Source organism: Cotesia typhae, unplaced genomic scaffold (assembly GCF_013202065.1).
Source record: "Cotesia typhae breed Kobodo isofemale line unplaced genomic scaffold, CoteBio_Ctyphae contig_10, whole genome shotgun sequence".
Taxonomy (NCBI): Eukaryota; Metazoa; Arthropoda; class Insecta; order Hymenoptera; family Braconidae; genus Cotesia; species Cotesia typhae.
This window is the reverse complement of record NW_027423710.1, coordinates 339,312-356,546: the sequence shown is the minus strand read 5'-3', so window position 1 is coordinate 356,546 and position 17,235 is coordinate 339,312. Positions and strand designations below refer to the sequence as shown.

Here is a 17,235-nt window from a genome sequence, read left to right as displayed (position 1 = left end):
GCAAGTTTTAGGTCATTTATCATTAATCAATAATCAAAGACACTAGGTCACGTTAATCTGAAGCTAATTTATGTAGACATCGATTAATCTAGTGGCTTTATTATTATTATTTATATTTATTTATATAATTTTCTTTCTTTAATTTATTTTCTTAAACAATTTGTTGATTAACAATCCAGAAAAAAGATCAACTAGTTATGCGACTAAGTGAACAATATGTTAGGTTTAGTTACTTTATTTACCGAGGTATGCCAGGATTAATTTTTTAATAATAATTAAGTAATTAATTAATAATTAATAATTATAATAGTCGATTAGTCTACGTGGACGATTTTATTCGCGTACAAAAATTTATTATTATGTTTAAATGCATTGGGAGTACATATGAGTTGATAAATTATTTATAAATAAACGAATGGCTGATTCGTTTATTAGTTAATCATTAATTAAATATCTCTGATTCATACTGATAAATTATATTTATATATATTTATATATTTAGGCGTTAATTTAAAAGCAATTATACATATTACAAACAAAGTAGACCTCAAATAATACTTTTTATTTATTATTAATTATTTTAATACCAAGGTTCCTTTCTTTTCAGGTACTTTATTACAATCAAACTCATATGTACTTCCAATATAAATAATTTCATTCATTTGTTACTTTTTTTAATGTACATGAGCTAATTCGATGGTACGTTCTTTAAATAATAGTGTTCTTGTTTAATAAAATCTATTTTCACATTTTTATTTCATTAAAAATCAATATTAATCATTAGAAACTCATTTATTTACTTTAAATTTCAAGGTTAGGCCGATTAACCAATCAAAACGCTCCTACAGAGCTGCAGCCAATAAGAAAGTAGTAGCAGCACCAAGTGGCAAAAAAAGGAACTATGAAAATAATTTAAATTTATTTTGACGGGAAAGATATTTTAAACAAGAACATTTATGGTTAGTCAATCAATTAATCAATTAATGGGTATTTATGGCTTGAAATGATCATGATTGTTAAATGATAATGGCTAATTAGCGTAATATCAGTGCCCACGACATCGATAATTATAAACATAAAATTCACACCATGGCAAATCAACATATTAATTGCTTAAATAGTTTTTCATTACGATTACAATTTTTAATTATCATTATTCATTATTATATATATATATATATATATATATATATATATATATATATATATATATATATTTTTTTTTTTTTTTTTTTTTTTTAAGCGCGAGAGAATTATTCTATACAATTTTTGCTACAATTAATCACGCTAACAATTGAGCTCGACGACTTTATTCTAATTTTTTTTTTTTTTTATCTAAGCGACTGCTCTCAAGTTTATTAAGTAAATTAATTTTTTTTTTTAATTAATAAATTAATTACTTTCAAATTTAATTGATAGCTTGCAATTCTGGGGCAGTATCAGTCTCACAAGCATAACAATTAAAATAAATATTTTTTTAAATTCAAATGAGTTTAGAATTTAAGCCGCCATTTTATCGACACCCGCCATCTTGTCAACAGCGTTCTATTTCACATGTACTAACAGTATTTATCAATAAATCTACGCATTTACTAAACAATCATTACATTTTATGACTTATTAATAATTTTATAGTAATTATCTATTTTAATTACACAGATTAATTGAAACTTTTGATAAATATTATGAATAAATCATCAAACTGTAAACTGTAGAGGTTCATAGAGACTTCTTTTAAACTCTTACATCAAATACATTACAAAATAGTCTGACAATAATAATAATAACTTGAAATATTATATTCTTCTTGACTATCACAAAGGCTTTTGTTTAAATCGTTGCTGAGATTAAAAATTAAGCCGATATTATTGATTTAATACTTTTAGTTCACATTTATATAAAATTAATTGCTCTGCGATTTGAGAGGGAGGTCAAAGGGCTCATTTCAACAGTCCCCTTCAAAGCGCATCCAATCAATAATCCTTTTGATTAATCAACTAACTTTTAATACATTTTGATTAATTAAATTAGCAGTAGTTAGCGTCAGCAATTTTTAGTTATTAGTAATACAGTAATGGCTTTTGCTTTTTTTTTTTTTTATTCAGTACCTTATACATTTAACAGTCGGACTACTATTTTTTTTTTTTTTTTTTTTTTTTTTTTTAATGACGTTCATGCGTAATTGGTAAGACTTAACAGTAGATATAAATTTATATTTTTTAATTTTTATGAAATTAATTATATTTTTATCTTCCCGCCAAAATTTAAAAATTTTTTAAAATTATATTTATAATTATTAAAAATTATATTTATGATTTTAAAAAATTTTTTAAAATTATATATATAATTTTAAAAAATTATTAATAATTAAAAATTAGATTTTTAATATACAACCTTTTTTTTTAATTTTAAAATTAAAGTAAAAGCTCCAATTATTGATAAGAATCTAAATATTGACACCCTAAATAATTTTTAAATATATTCAATCATCTGTAATAAGAAAAACTATCATATAAATTTTTATTAAATTCTAATTAATTAAAAAATTGAAAAAAATTACTGTCGGTTCAAAATATTAAATATTAATTATTAAAAAAAAAAAAAAAAAATAAAGTTAGCACCAGTTCATCAAACCAGCTTACGAGCGTCCATTTTCTTAACAACTTTGATTAGAAAAGCATTTTTTTTAAATGCCGAGTTTAAATTAATTTCTTCATCTAATAATATGATCTTTTTTTTTTTTTTTTTTTTTAATTAACAATATATGAAAAATTTATAAAATTGATTACTTAATAATAATAAGTTTCGATAAATAAGAATAAGCAGATGATTCGACGCATGCGCAGAATAGGTGTCAATAATTGGGGTGAAGGTATGTCAATAATTAGATCAATCAGTTTTTTAATCTGCCAATAATTGGTGTATCCGGATAATCTATTTAATTATTTAAAATTAATAAGTAAATATCAGTGATTATCATTTTAAAAGAAGAAATTGATTAGTAAAAAAATTACTTGAGACATTAGCTTACTACATGAACGTCCTTAATAGCCAAACTACTTTTTTTTTTTTTTCTTTAACACTATCATATCATATACTCTATTAATTTAAATCTAACAAACTTCTACACAATAATCTACTGACGAATACGTTGCAACTTTAATATATTGATATTAGCCGCCATCGCGATAACACTTATAAATATATATTAATAATATAATGTAGATAATTTATGTTAATTAACATACATATTCAAAAACGCTTTGAATCCATTATCTAATTAGTAGGCCGAGTTACCAGATTCTGCGATCGTTAATCAAATCATAACGCTTTGGATGATTAAATTTTAACTAAAAAATACCGAGTTTTCATTATTAAGCAAACATAGTGAACTTATTATGCTAATTAATGTTAACCTTAATACTTAAGACACTTGAGAACAGCCGCAAGGTGGCGCTTACATCGAGATTAAACGTGTAATCCATGTGCGAATAGCGTGTAAAACGGTTTAGGTGATTAGTGCAGTAATTAACTCTCTCGTAAGTCGATAAAGGATTTACAAGTAACCTAAGGTCGCGTAGGTTTTTACATAAGGTGTGTCCACTTTACAATTCTCCCTGGAATCAAATTTGTTGGTGTTAGTATTATTCAAAGGTTACAAGACTGTTGAACCGTAAACGACGAAATTTTTTATTAGGACAAAGAAAATCAATAATTAAATGTTAATTTTTAATTACACATTCTAATTATTTTTTTTTTTTAATATTTGAATAAAAAATTTTGTCATTTTTTATGCGGATCAATTTAAATATTTTAAAAAGTCGTAAAATTATTGATAATTTTTTTTTATTGGTTTTTTTTTGTAAATTTAAATTTAAAAGTTGAATATACACACGGAAAAAACAAGATGACACTGGATATCATCCCAGATTATAATGAATATAATCCAGATTACAAAGAGTATAATCTAGATACCACTCAGTATAATCTTGAAAAAAATTTCAGATAGTAGCTAGTACAATCCAGATTATACTGGGTGATATCTGGATTATACTCATTGTAATCTGGATTATACTAGCTACTGTCTGAAATTTTTTTTCACTCAGTATAATCTGGGATGATATCCAGTGTCATCTTGTTCTTTCCGTGTACAATACAGTCTAAAAAATATTAATATTCTTTTTTTAAATTATTCAATTTTCTACTTAAAAAAAAAAAAAAAAAAAAAAAAAAACTTACTCATCTTCCCAAGGACAAACTTCATTAACATTATTGTCTTGCTTTTCCGTCGAAGTACCAGCCTGCTGTGCCTGTGGCTGGTTAGGCGCCTGACCGTCCTCAGGAACCCAAACCGGAACGACCTGTGCGTCCTCAGCCGGTTCAGGGGCGTCGGAACAAATGGAACTTTCCGGCTCAGTAGCAGTGTTGTCCTGCCTAATGGTAGACACATCAGCAGAGCTGTCATCTCCAAAAGCGACGGATTCGACATCAACACTGGGCTCAGAATCAACGGAGTCGCCAGTGAGGTCGCCGACGATGGCGCTGATGCTGATCAACGGAGCGAGAGCCTTAGGCTTGCTCAAATCCGGCTCTTGGGACTTCTTGGGGCTCTTGCTGGTGGTCTCAACCTCCTCGGGCACAGGAGCGCTCTTGACGTCGAGCTGGTGCGGGTGATGGTGAAAGTGATGGTGGTGGTGCTGATAGTGGGGCAAGTCGAAGGACTGCTGAGGCGTTGTGAAGTTTACGGCCGGCCTGCTGGTGTCAGCAAGCTTCACCTTGGTCGTGACGGAGCCACCCGGGTAGTTCCGGAGGACAATGGGGTTGCTCATCGAGTGCTGGAGTCCGCAGGTCTTTCTCAGCCGGTCGGAAGCTTCGGCTATCGCCAGGCTCACGTCCGAGGACGAGCTGCAGGAGTCCAGCTGGGATGAATTTTTCCTGGAGGTTCTCGATGACGTCTCCGTCGGCAAGGGAATCCCGCTTGTGCTCGGGTACGGCCAGCAGGTGCTTTCGTCAGTCGAGCCTGACGAGGTTCCCGCAGCGACGCCTGATTCTACACTCGGGCCTGGTGCCGCGTCCCACGGGCACACGTCGTCCATAGGGCGAGCTGCAGCTACCTCCGCTCCACCAGCATCCCTGACAACAAGAACTTTATTTTATGATTTAGTTTTTTACCAGTCTTTCAGGTTTATTTACACTCCCACTCTCATGCATTCACTTTGTTTCGTTTTCTGGTTTGTTACATCCAAGGATTTTATTTGTTTTGTTGGTTGATTACTTTTTTTTTTTTTTGTTTAGAGATTTAGTGATGAGTCTTTTGTAATTTAATATACACGGAATTTTTTTTACATAAAATAGGTGGTTAGAAATGGGAAATTATAATGTTAGTAATTATGCAGTAATTTTTTTTTTTTTTTTTAATTATCGTTAAATATGAGGGATTTATGAAGAAAATTCGTTTTAGCACTCAAGAACGACAAGATGGCGGGAGAAACTACAATGGCGGTCTCGAGAAATTCTATTGGCTCATTTGAAATAGTCAGCGCCAAACGCGGCAAATTTATTAACTAAATTTTAATCTAGTACACGTTTTGAATTTTTATTTTTTTATGAGGCTATATGCACTTGAAATTTGTAAAAAAAATCTATTTTTTTACATTTATTCAAGTATATAGAAAATTTTCAAAGTATAATGAAAATTCTGTTTTTTTTTTTTGTTTTTTTTCCCAAGTCCAAAAAAATTTTTAGTTTAAAGAAAAAATTTTTTTTGCATTTTTACACGTTTCATACAAAAATACGTCGGTTCCCAAAAAAAAATTTTTTTTTTTTCAAACTAAAAATTTTTTTGGACTTAAAAAAAAAAACAAAATTTTTTTATACGCCTTTATGGCATCTGTAACGCAATATAATTTCGCAAGTTAATTTTAAGAAAATTGAAACTGCATAATTACTAAATAAAAATAGTAATAGTAATAAAAAAAAAAAAAAAGTATTTTTTGGAATTGAGTAGCCAAGTAATGTAAAATCTTAAAAATGAGGGTTGAAAGTACGAAGACATCAATAGTTGTCAGGTAATCAATAGCAGCAGAGTAGATAATACAGAGTTTAGTAGGTATAGTTGTAGATGAGGCAAATAAATAATTTAGCAACATAAAATACACAAGCATTCACAATCTCCAGATAAAAAGTAGCAATATCGAGATAATATTATCCAGATGAAGATATTGATGCATTTAGTATAGAAGTAATATAAAAAATAATTTTATTAAATTATTGTTTATTAAACTTTAATAATAAAAACGACGACAATTATAGTATAGACGTCAATGGATAAAATCACGTGAAGCATGAGGGTTGTCGACTTACTGAACACTATGTGGACTAGCCCTGCCAGGGGATACGATACCAGCGAGATCTCCCCTGTAAATACCAATGGTTCAGCCTCGAAATTAATAACTATTATTGTACTGCCTTAAACTCGAATTAATTAAACAAAAATTAAATGCTAATTATTTGACAATGAAAATATTGTTGAAGAAAAAAAATATCAAGTTATATTTAGACTTTACTTCTATTCTGGGCGAAATGACAAAGCGATGCATCATAAATGACTGTGTGTGTTGTGAATGTCAAGTGGATTGACGTTGTCACACATTGCCGGTAAGCTCTGAGAGGATTATTTTAGCTGTACCTGTAAGGGATGTCAGTGAGATTCGATTGACTGTGGGAGTGAGGAACCCTGGGGGCCACGTTGACGTCCCGAATACCACAAACGGCTAGCTCGTGGGCTGACCCCGAGAGGCTGCGATCGCTACCTCGTCTACGTCCCCCGCTTCCGCTGCTCATGTTTCCCTGCAAGCCGCCTCCCGTTGCTGATGCTGCGGTTTTCTTCTTTGCTTGTCCGCCGAATCCGAAGAACCTGAGGGGACAGTTTTCATTAGTTTTTTTTCTTACTTTTTTTTTAGACAGTTTAATTATGCAAGATAATTTTCATTTTTATTAATTAAAGAAATTTATTTAACTTAATTAATTTAGCAGAATAATTTTTTTATTTTGTATCAGTGTTTATTGAAAATTATGTACTTAAGGGTGTTGTGGCTAGAACTACAGTCATCCCCAAATTTCAATTTTTACTATTTTTAAAAAATTCGAAAAAATTTTTATTTCAAATAAATAATTGAATTTTTCAATTTTTATTTCAAATAAATAGCAATTTTATGTATATTTATTTAAACATTTAAAAAAAATGTCTGATAAATGTATTTATTTATTTAATTTATTGGATCAAAATTTTTTTCTTTAATAATTTCAATTTAATATAATAAGCCCAAAAATTTGGCATTGTATAGAAATTTAAATTTCCCTCTAATTTAATAGTTTCAATTTTCAACACTTTGCGCCACTTCGTGTCATCAGCCATTTTGACTAGCATATTAAATAATAAGTAAAAGTGATAAATTTCTTTAAAAAAATCAATTTATAATGTTGAAATTTATAATTTAACAAACTTTTTCTTAAAAAAGCCTCTTTTTTTTTTTTTAAATTAAAGAAAAATAATTAATTTACTTGAATTAAATAAAGATAAAAAATATTCTCATTAATTATTAAGAATATTTATTAATTTTTGGGTCAAGAAAATTTTTTAAATTGTAATATTTTTTTTTTTTTCAGTTTATAGATTTAGATTTTGAAAATTTTATAATTAATACTCACCGTTTTTTTTGCAACGGCTGAATACCAGCAGCCAAAAGATTTCGATAGTGATCTGAGCGTATAAATCTAGGATAACAATCCTTTTTAAGCAAAAGTGTATAAACATGCTCAGCAGCTGCGTCAAATGTAAATCTACTCGGATTTTTCATTTCCTGGTGAACTCGATCCATTGTTTTTCCATCAATGTTTATTTCACACGGTGCACCCGGCGCTAAAAATTCTCTGCAATTATAAACAATAAACAATAACCTCTATTTTTATTATTTAACTCATAAATATAATTATAACAACAATGAATTTAAATAATAGTGAACTTTAATTAAAACTCGAGACAATTGAATTATTTAAGGCCAGCGGTTAACTTTGTTTTGGATTTTAAATAATGCCTTGCAATTTGTCTCTAAACCTGACTGACGTTCTATTATTTTATTTTTAGACTTTTTTCATAATCTTTTAACAATTTTCCCTTATCAGCTCCAATGAAAAAGTTTCTACACAAAATGCAATAAAAAGTTTCAATGAAAAAAATTTTAAAGTCGAATTAACTTACGAGTTTTATAAATCAATATCATCCGAGGCTGGCTCTCGTGTCTTTAAACGGCGATAATAATTCAAACTTGAATGTTAAGATTCATTTTTATAAGTGTACTTTATCACTTCAAAGGTTTAATGCGTAAAAAAATTCCTACCTTTTTAAATCACGCGTTCAAGTAGTACTTTTTTATATCACAAATTTCACTAATATATTTATTTATTGAAAAAATTCTCCCATCAAAATAAATTACTTTTTTTTTTTTTTTAAATTGTAAATATAAATTTGAAAATCTCTAAAATTTATTCGCATTAATTTCAATTTTTATTCCAAGAAATACTTGAAGAAATTATCGGAATTAGTTTTTCAGAAAAGTGAAACTCAAGCCAAAGCATTTCCTGGAAAGTTTATCTCACTCGCTTCCGGATTGTTTTTCTTGGAAACTTAAAAAAAAATTATAATTAACTTAATATCACTGTTGCGAATTCAGCGGATAAATAAAAATATTTACCAAAGACTTATGAATAAATATAATTCGCACATTAATTTTTTAAGTGATTAAAAAATTTCCAGATTCATAAACGCAGTGTGCAAAAAAGATGAGTACTCAGTGGGTGAGTGGAAATAATTTTATAATTTACGGATATGAATTTTAGAGTGAATTAATTAATCTCTTTCTTTGTATGATAACTATCGATCAGTGGAATTATATTATCTCAAAGCGACTTTATTTCTCTGAGCTGTTCTAATTGGATTTTAATGCTCAAATTATTGTTCCGGTTCTGTGAGCAAATGAACAATCTACTTTGGATAATTTTGAGTAACAAGATCGTAAAAATCGTACATATAAAATAGTTTGATGTTAGTATTAATGAATTAATTTTTTTTTATTTAATAATTAAAAATTTTAATTATATTTAAATAAAAAATAATTTTTTTCAAACTTTTAAGGGCTTAAATTTTTTGGAAAAAAAAAAAAAAAAAAAAAAAATAAATTATCAAAGTTTAATTTTTGATTTTAGTATCAAAAATTTCTCTTAAAAAATTATGAAAATTCTATTTAAAAACTGTGATTTTTTTTTTTTTTTTTTTTAAATAAAACTATTATTATTTCTGAAAAGCATAACTTGAACTTACCTAAAAATATCAGTAACTTTCTCACAAATTTGTGCCTGGAAACAGTGCCTGAGATCCTTAACAGCCAGCCAGAACCTGATATTCTCATGACTGTACTCCTTCCTGAGATAATTAGTGAACTCCTGAAGGCCTGTGGGATCAGACATGATCTCCTCGAGCGAAATCGACCACCGTTTTACTCTCTTCTCCGTGGGGACCTCGACGATCGGGCTGTTGAGCTGCCAGAAGGTCTGGTCGTCGCTGCTCCAAGGATTCGAGGGCAGTGGCTGGACAATCATCGGGTCATAGTCCATATAAGTCTCAAAGTAATTTTTAATATTCTCAATCGCCGCGGAAACTTTTATCCTCGTGCGAGTCAGACTGTTTCTCAGCAACTCGACCTGTGAAAATTTATAATTTATAGAGACACTGATAGAAGGATTTTTTAATATTTAATAAGCTTCATTATCTGTTAATATATTATTTTTTAATTCTCTATTTCTAGATACATAATTAAGAAATGACCTTGTATCTTGTGAAATATTGACATTTTTAAAGATATGAGCTCATCCTGATGTTACACTCATCGAGACCTTTCATTTGAGTACCCACATCAATTTTTCATATATTTGATATATTTATATATATATATATATATATATATATATATATATGAAAAATATATAAAAATGCATGTGGGTACTCAAATGAAAGCTCTTGACGAGTGTAACATCAGGATGAGCTTATATCTTTAAAATCGTCAATATTTAAGAAACTACAGTGCAATTTAACAAAAGTCTTTTCTTTAAAAAAAAAAAAAAAAAAAAAAAATATTTAGTAATATTTAATAAATTAGTAAATAAATAAATTTATCAACAGGTAATAAATCCTATCACTGTAAAAATGAGTCTTATTAATATTTCTTGCTATAATTGAGTGTGAAGTCATAAAAATCATACCTCACGCTGAATATCAGTGAGCGTTCGTTTTCGTAAAGTTGGTCTCGTGCCAGGTCTCGCCCTCGTAGGAACCGGTGGCACTTCCAGACTACTCGTATATCCTGGGGGTGGTCGGTAAACCCTCCAGAATGCACGCTCTTGGGAGTCGCTAACAATCTTATCTCCTTTCTTGCGGTCTTTAAATAGACGGACTTGTTCTTCAGCTTGCATGTGGATAAGCTCCCACTTGTTTACCAAGTTTTTTCTCAGACTAGCTAGCGCTTCCTGAAATTCCCATCAGAATAACAGACATACATTCTTACACTAATTATTATCATAATATCACACGCTTAAGTTATGTTATCATTATGAGCTTATGACGTTATAAGCTATAACTCATGAATATTTATATTTATTAAAATTAGTTTCAACAAATAACGCTACTTACAATCTCATAATCCTCAAGCGCATGACGCTGCTTGTTTCTCAGCGTACGTTTCTGCAAATATATTGCATAGTCGACATTGTCTGGCGGCCGATGCTGCCAGGGCCAGTAATACGGCACCTAAATTTATTGTTCCATGTTAGTTTGTGTTATAAATATTTTAATAATTTTAATTTCTTCATATTTTACAAATTAACTGACTAAAAAATTTTTTTTAAATAATTTAATTTAAATTTTTGGAAAAAAAAAATTTTTTTTTGTAAAAATTATTAGAAATTAGATTTTCGACAATTTATCTTGATATTTTACAACTGAAAATTAACTAAATTTTTTTTTTTTAATAATTTAATTTAAATTGTTGAAAAAAAAATTTTTTCAGTTAAAATTGTTAGAAAATAAATTTTGACTCGAAAAAAAATTATTTTTGTTCAATTTAAAATTTACAATTATAAAAAACAAAATTATATTTTTTAAAATTATTTCTAGATATTTAGATTTGTAGGTTAGAATAAAACATAGTCTTCCTTATTGATGAATACTTAATATAATAACTCCCAACAAGGTGTTTTTATGTTAAATTTAATAATGCAAGATTATTATAATTATAATTAATTACCTGGAACCTGTATAGAGAGCTGTCGTCTTTGACAGTAAGATTCTTTGAGTCGTTTACCGGAAAGAAGTAGCCGTACTGGCAAATTTGATTCGCCAGATGAACCGCCTCTGCAATGTAACACATACTTTAACATTGTAATAATAAAAATAATAATAATAAATTTTACAGTTATTTTTACCTGTTTCTTCGATACTAAGACGCTCCATCAACCACTCTATAAGGTCGTAGCCTGTAAATAAAAAACTTCGGGTTAGATACTGATGCACAGGAAGTTTTAAATAAAAACAATACGCCTACAGGGAAATCGTAATAGATTTTTAGATAAAATAGGAATATATCGGCGTTAAGTTATAAATAAACGTGTTAAATGTCAGAAGATAATACTGAGGTGTCAGCTTTTATCTTTCCGATTGTTTGTTTCATTGAAAACTTAAATTATTACTTTTTTTCTTCAAGTTATAAATGTTTACAATATTTTTTTTTTTTATTTTTTATAATTATATACATTTTGTTTATAAAAAATTAAAATTGTCTAAAATTTACTGAAAAAAAAATTTTAATTTTAAAATTAGAAAATATTTTATAAAATAATTTAACAAAAAAAATTTTATTTATCTAAATTTTACTTAAAAAAAAAAAATATATATATATATATATATATATATATATATATATATATATATATATATATATATAAATTTTAAGATTAAAAAATTTTTATTTAAATGATTAATAAATAAAAAATAACTTACCCATAAATGCCGCGGGAATTGATGTGAGGAATTGTTTTTGGCTGCCCACGGGAACTCCGTTCTCCGGGTCTTGCATTTTCCGCACCAGCTCCTCCATCTAAAGAAACCATCGTCATCATCATTATCATCATCATTGTTATTATCATAATCACTGTGTTAAATCTCTTACCTTATCAAAGGCACAAGGTCTATAAACTCTCGGTACCTTGTCCTTGCGTTGGTGTTGGTGAGTAGTGTGAGCCTCCATCGCGTTCGCGGTGGCCCTCTTCGGCGCTTGCACGAGTGGTGGCGGTTACGATGGCGGAGGGGGCTGGGGAGCTGGGCCGGAGACGGGTCTACCCGAACTCCATGGGGCTCTGGCCCCATCCCATCACTCCAGTCACCCCCGCACGCCCACTGTAAGCAAAAACCAAAAAATCAAAATTAGCAATAAATAAAATTCATTTAAACTTAAAAAAAAATTTGAATTTCCCGCGAATTTTTAAACAAATTTAAGCGCTCTTTTTCAAAAATACTACTTTTCAAAATGGCCGTCGCTCCATCAGCTGTTATTCGCCGTATTTAGATGTTTTTTTTTAAATTACAATTAAACTACAAGCTGAAATGTAATAATTTACGACGGAGACCTGCATTTTAGTCCAATAAATCGATTGCAAAAAGAATTTAATGAATTATCAGTCTCGTTCCAGAGATATCGAGCGTATAAATATGAAGCTGGGAGTAAGATGATGTTTTTTTTAACAAAAATACTCGCTAATACAGTAAATTGGTAAGAATTTTACGGTCGGAAGCAAAAAATCAGGATAGTTGATTAAAAAACATCTTTTTGTTTTAGGAAATAACTCGCCTTTGGAGAATGAAAGAGAGAAATTAAAAAAATAAGTTTTATCAGAAGATGAAGACCAACTGAGGAGTTTGAGATGGAGAAATATCAGGAATAAAAGGTGCCGTATAATAGAAGGAAAATAATGAGTTATCCTGAGTTAAATTCCAATAGTGGAGCAGTGGTGAGGCATAAGTAACGAAGGAACAAAGATATATCCGTCTAGTCTGCTCGGGTCGTTTTGCTGTGCTGGTAATGGTGATGATGATGATTGGGATTGCGATAGTGCTGGTGGATCCAAGTAATATAAGCTGAGTAATTAAACTATAGCACAGCTATAGCCGATATTACTATAAAATATCACTAGGGTCTCTATAAATTCTAGATTAATGATTTTAGATTTTAGATTCTAGATTCTAGATACTGGTATGTGGGCTGACTATGGATTTATGTCCTGGATTTATTAAATAAGAAATTAGAGGCCCGTATAAATGGTATAAATGGTATAAATAGTATAAAAAATGCCCTAAGAATTATTCATTTAATTTATTTACTTATTTTTATTTATAGATGAAGGGAAGCCAAAAATGAAGATAAGCCCAGCTCTACTCTTATCTAGACTACCGATAATGTAATGCCTGATGTATAGCTAGCTAGCTAGGGAGAGTTTTTAGTTCGAGTTAAGTAATAGGTAGTTAATACATTGTATTGTCGGAATCAAGGATTTAAGCTGCATTAATAATTGATGACATGCATTATCGAGTAGTCAGGTGTAGCATTCAAGTAGAGCATTGTAAAATGTCAAGACACTGGATGGTTCTCCTTCTCTTTCTGTTGTGCAACTAGCAACCAGCTACCAGCTACCAGCTACGAGACCTCAATTATTATTAAGTATAATTGATTATACTGATGTAGATGATAACGAACCTATTTCCGCGGTACTTTTTTGAACGAGGGTTCTAGTACTAGAACAGTTATGTGTACTCGGTTTGGGTATCGGGTATTGATTTGCGATAATTGATTATTGTTAACCGGCAATTTTTACTTTTTAGTTTTAATTTATTTTACGGTTTAAACTTTTCCATTCAAATTTAATGCACTATTCAAGTGATCTATTTATAGTGTTTTAGATTTATTTAGTATAAGTTATAACTTGTGACTTGTCAATTAATGGAATTGTCAGGAAATAAAACTTTTGTTTTATCGATTTATTTTTAATTTGCTACTGACACTCCAGTGTTTCCGGAATAAATTATTGTTACACGGAAAAATATGTGATTATTTTTACTGCTTCCATTTGTTACATACTACAATTAATTAATTACTTTTTTTTTTATTTTTACAAAGCAATTTTTATATTTTTTTAAATTAAAAACTTTAAAATTTATCCAAATTTTATCAAAAAAATTTTTTTTATTTTACTGTATTAAATCTTCGATTTTTACTGTCAAAAAAACTATTATTCTTATCAGTAAAAATTAACTTTCCTTTTTTCTGTGTAAAAAAATATTTATCTAAATCACTTATCAATAAAAATGTAAACAAAAATAAAGATAAACATTTTAAAAATTACTCATTGAAAAATTTAAACCGTAAAATAAATATTTCTTCTTAAAAAACTGAATAATGCAAAATCAGTATAAAAAAAAAAAAAAAAAAAAAAAAAAAGATAACAATTGAGTAATCAAAAATGTTAATCAGCTCTAAAAAAAAATATTGTCTCGGTAGATAATTTAAAAGCCAAATAAAGCATTACTGTTAATTACTATATTGATTTAATGACTCAAAATTTGTTTATTGAGAAAGTAAATTGTCATCTTACGTTTTATAAGTTAATTAATATTTCAATTGTTCGGTGATGTATCACCTAAACTTATTAAATTTTTTATCTCTACGATTGTTGTAATAAATCAAAATACATGTCATTTCTGCAAACTTGAATTTTAATTTATTTTACCCCTCTAACTAAAAATTTAATGAGCTTTTATATACATCGCGTTAATTTAAACTATTTTTGTAAAATAGTAGGTCTTGTATTTTAGTTTTAATTAATTATTTTTTAAGATACTATTATTGTTTACCTCTATTATCATCTCATCTATATTGTAAATTTACTATGTTGTCTCTCATTGTAGTAAATCTTACTTTTATAATTTTAATATGTTGAAAAATTTTTTCTTATGTTTTTTGTACTTGAAAATTGCCATCTGGCCATTAGGCTTTAGCATAAATCAATCTATCTAACTCAAAATTTATAAGAATCTATAATATTTCGCTTAAACCGAAATTCTGCTGTAATTTTAGCCATATCTGTCAAAAACCCGATTTCAATTTTTTTGACTAGACTATATTACTAAAAATCATTCTCTATTTTTCCGAACTAGTACTACAACTCTTACAAAAATCAGTACCAAGGTTTAGATTATCATCAGAGAAAGTTTAAAAGCAAAACGTGACGTGAGCGGCGGGTTCTCCAGCAGGTTTATAATAGCGTAGCCCTTGAGATATTGTAACGTGCTTAAAGATAACACAACTCTCTTTTTATTCCTTCTCCAGTCTCTAGACAATGACAACACTAATACAACAATGATACTCGGGGTTTTTTTCTAGAATCTAACGAGCTCTTATTTAATCCTCCCGTCTTTCTCAAATGTTTAATTTGGGTCCAGCTTCTACAAACATAAGAATATAAATATAAATAAAAATAGCATAATAAAAATAAAAATAAAAATAAAAATAAAATCTAATACTAATCTGTATCAGGATGTCAGCACTATCGCGAACATATGATCGCTAAATAATTTGTGTTCCTAAAAAAAACCTCTCAGCCCTCGGGCAATTTCTATTTAAACTTAACATAAAACTTTGCCTTTTTATAAAACCCTCTAAGCAACATCTTCGTATCACATCAGTTAAACAAAACTTCTTCTCCAGCATTCACCAACCAACTTATTTAACGGGTCTATTCATATTCATAAATCGTTTTATGTTTAGTTGACACGCACTCGATTCTCGTGATGACTTCCCATACCGTCCCCGTACCCGCAAACAAAGGAAGCACGCCCGGAAAATAAATGAAACAAAGACAAGTAGACTTACAAAAACACGGAAACCAGTGCCAGACTACTGAATTTTTTTTTTTTTTTTTTTTTTTCCATTATCACTCAGTATATTTATTATTTATTAACTTAACCTTGTCTATAGTTATTATTAATATTTATAAAGTAAAACTTACTCGACGATTCAAAACAGCGGAGCTTCATCAACACGAGGATGTCAATCAGGTCATTGAGTCCCGAGGCAAATGTCTTTTCCTCAATTATACGCTCTCCAATCCTGATCACTATTACTCTAAATTACAACATTTCTTCTCCAAGTCTAAAATATATCTTCCCCGTCAACTGTCCTTGATCACGAATCACTAAAAAAAAACAAAAAAAAAAATTATTTTAGATTTTTTTATAAAAAAAAATCACCACACCCTTGTATTAGTCCATCAGCAGCCCTCCAAAATCTTCCGTAGTAATTAGATTGAGAATGGGAATCACAAAAATGGACAACAACAAGTGACGCCAAGTGGCTGAAATAAAAGTGCCCACCAGCTAAATTATTTTATTGTTTTTTTCGACACTTTTTCTTTTCACATTGACATCTTCTGGCACTACAATTAATTATTTTGTATCAATAAATATTATTATTACCATTATTGTTATTATTACTGTTATTATTGTTAGATGTGTTACTTACTGGGGTTAAAATTTAATTATTAAATAGATAAAATTTTTACCGTAATAAGAGTTGTATAAAATGTATCACAAAACTGGAGAAGAATAAACGAGTGACGCGTTGAAAGTTTTCACATATTAGTAAAACGGCCGACGACGTCGACGAGGACGACGTCGATCAACAACGAAAAACGGGGTACTGTCACGGAGGAATATTTAGTTCGTGGAGGTCCGCTTGTGATCGTGAGGTTACGTTATAAAATGTACGATGTTGAACGACCGGGGCCGAATATTACTTTCGCTTGTCGGCTTGTAACTCGGGACTCGGGAGCCAAACGAAGCCGAAGTGAAGGGTCGCAGATACACAAACTCTCAATCCGAGCCCCAGCTGTACAAATACATGCTTCGGCGCACGGGGGACGGACGTTATTGATCACCGATCACCTGCAATTGTGCCGCGCCTAAAAATTCACTAATTAAATTCAAATATTTTTAATTTCCCGCCAAAATTTTGTTTTTGAAAAATGAGGGCGCGCAAGCCGAATTTTTGAAATTTTTTGACACCAAACGCTTCGGGA

General features: G+C 29.5%; 1 protein-coding gene across 5 annotated transcripts; it reads right to left on the bottom strand.

The window, feature by feature from the left end:
- Positions 1-2,135: 2,135 nt before the first annotated feature.
- Positions 2,136-16,865, bottom strand: LOC141528482 (regulator of G-protein signaling 11). 5 transcript variants are annotated; one of them, XM_074244668.1, is made up of 15 exons: positions 16,680-16,814; positions 16,532-16,593; positions 16,168-16,353; positions 12,279-12,505; positions 12,110-12,206; positions 11,536-11,586; positions 11,358-11,464; positions 10,745-10,861; positions 10,318-10,581; positions 9,380-9,759; positions 7,711-7,932; positions 6,689-6,916; positions 6,364-6,417; positions 4,240-5,133; positions 2,136-3,617 (listed from the first exon to the last, which is right to left on the bottom strand). In XM_074244668.1, the coding sequence occupies exons 4-15, from the start codon at positions 12,354-12,356 to the stop codon at positions 3,557-3,559; spliced, it is 2,553 nt and encodes an 850-aa protein (XP_074100769.1). In that variant the 5' UTR covers positions 12,357-12,505; positions 16,168-16,353; positions 16,532-16,593; positions 16,680-16,814; the 3' UTR covers positions 2,136-3,556. The 5 variants fall into 5 exon arrangements, with proteins under 5 accessions (XP_074100769.1, XP_074100849.1, XP_074100690.1 ...); XM_074244748.1 differs by having other exon boundaries at positions 16,720-16,795; XM_074244589.1 differs by lacking the exon at positions 16,532-16,593 and having other exon boundaries at positions 16,720-16,865.
- Between the last annotated feature and the right edge of the window lie 370 nt (positions 16,866-17,235).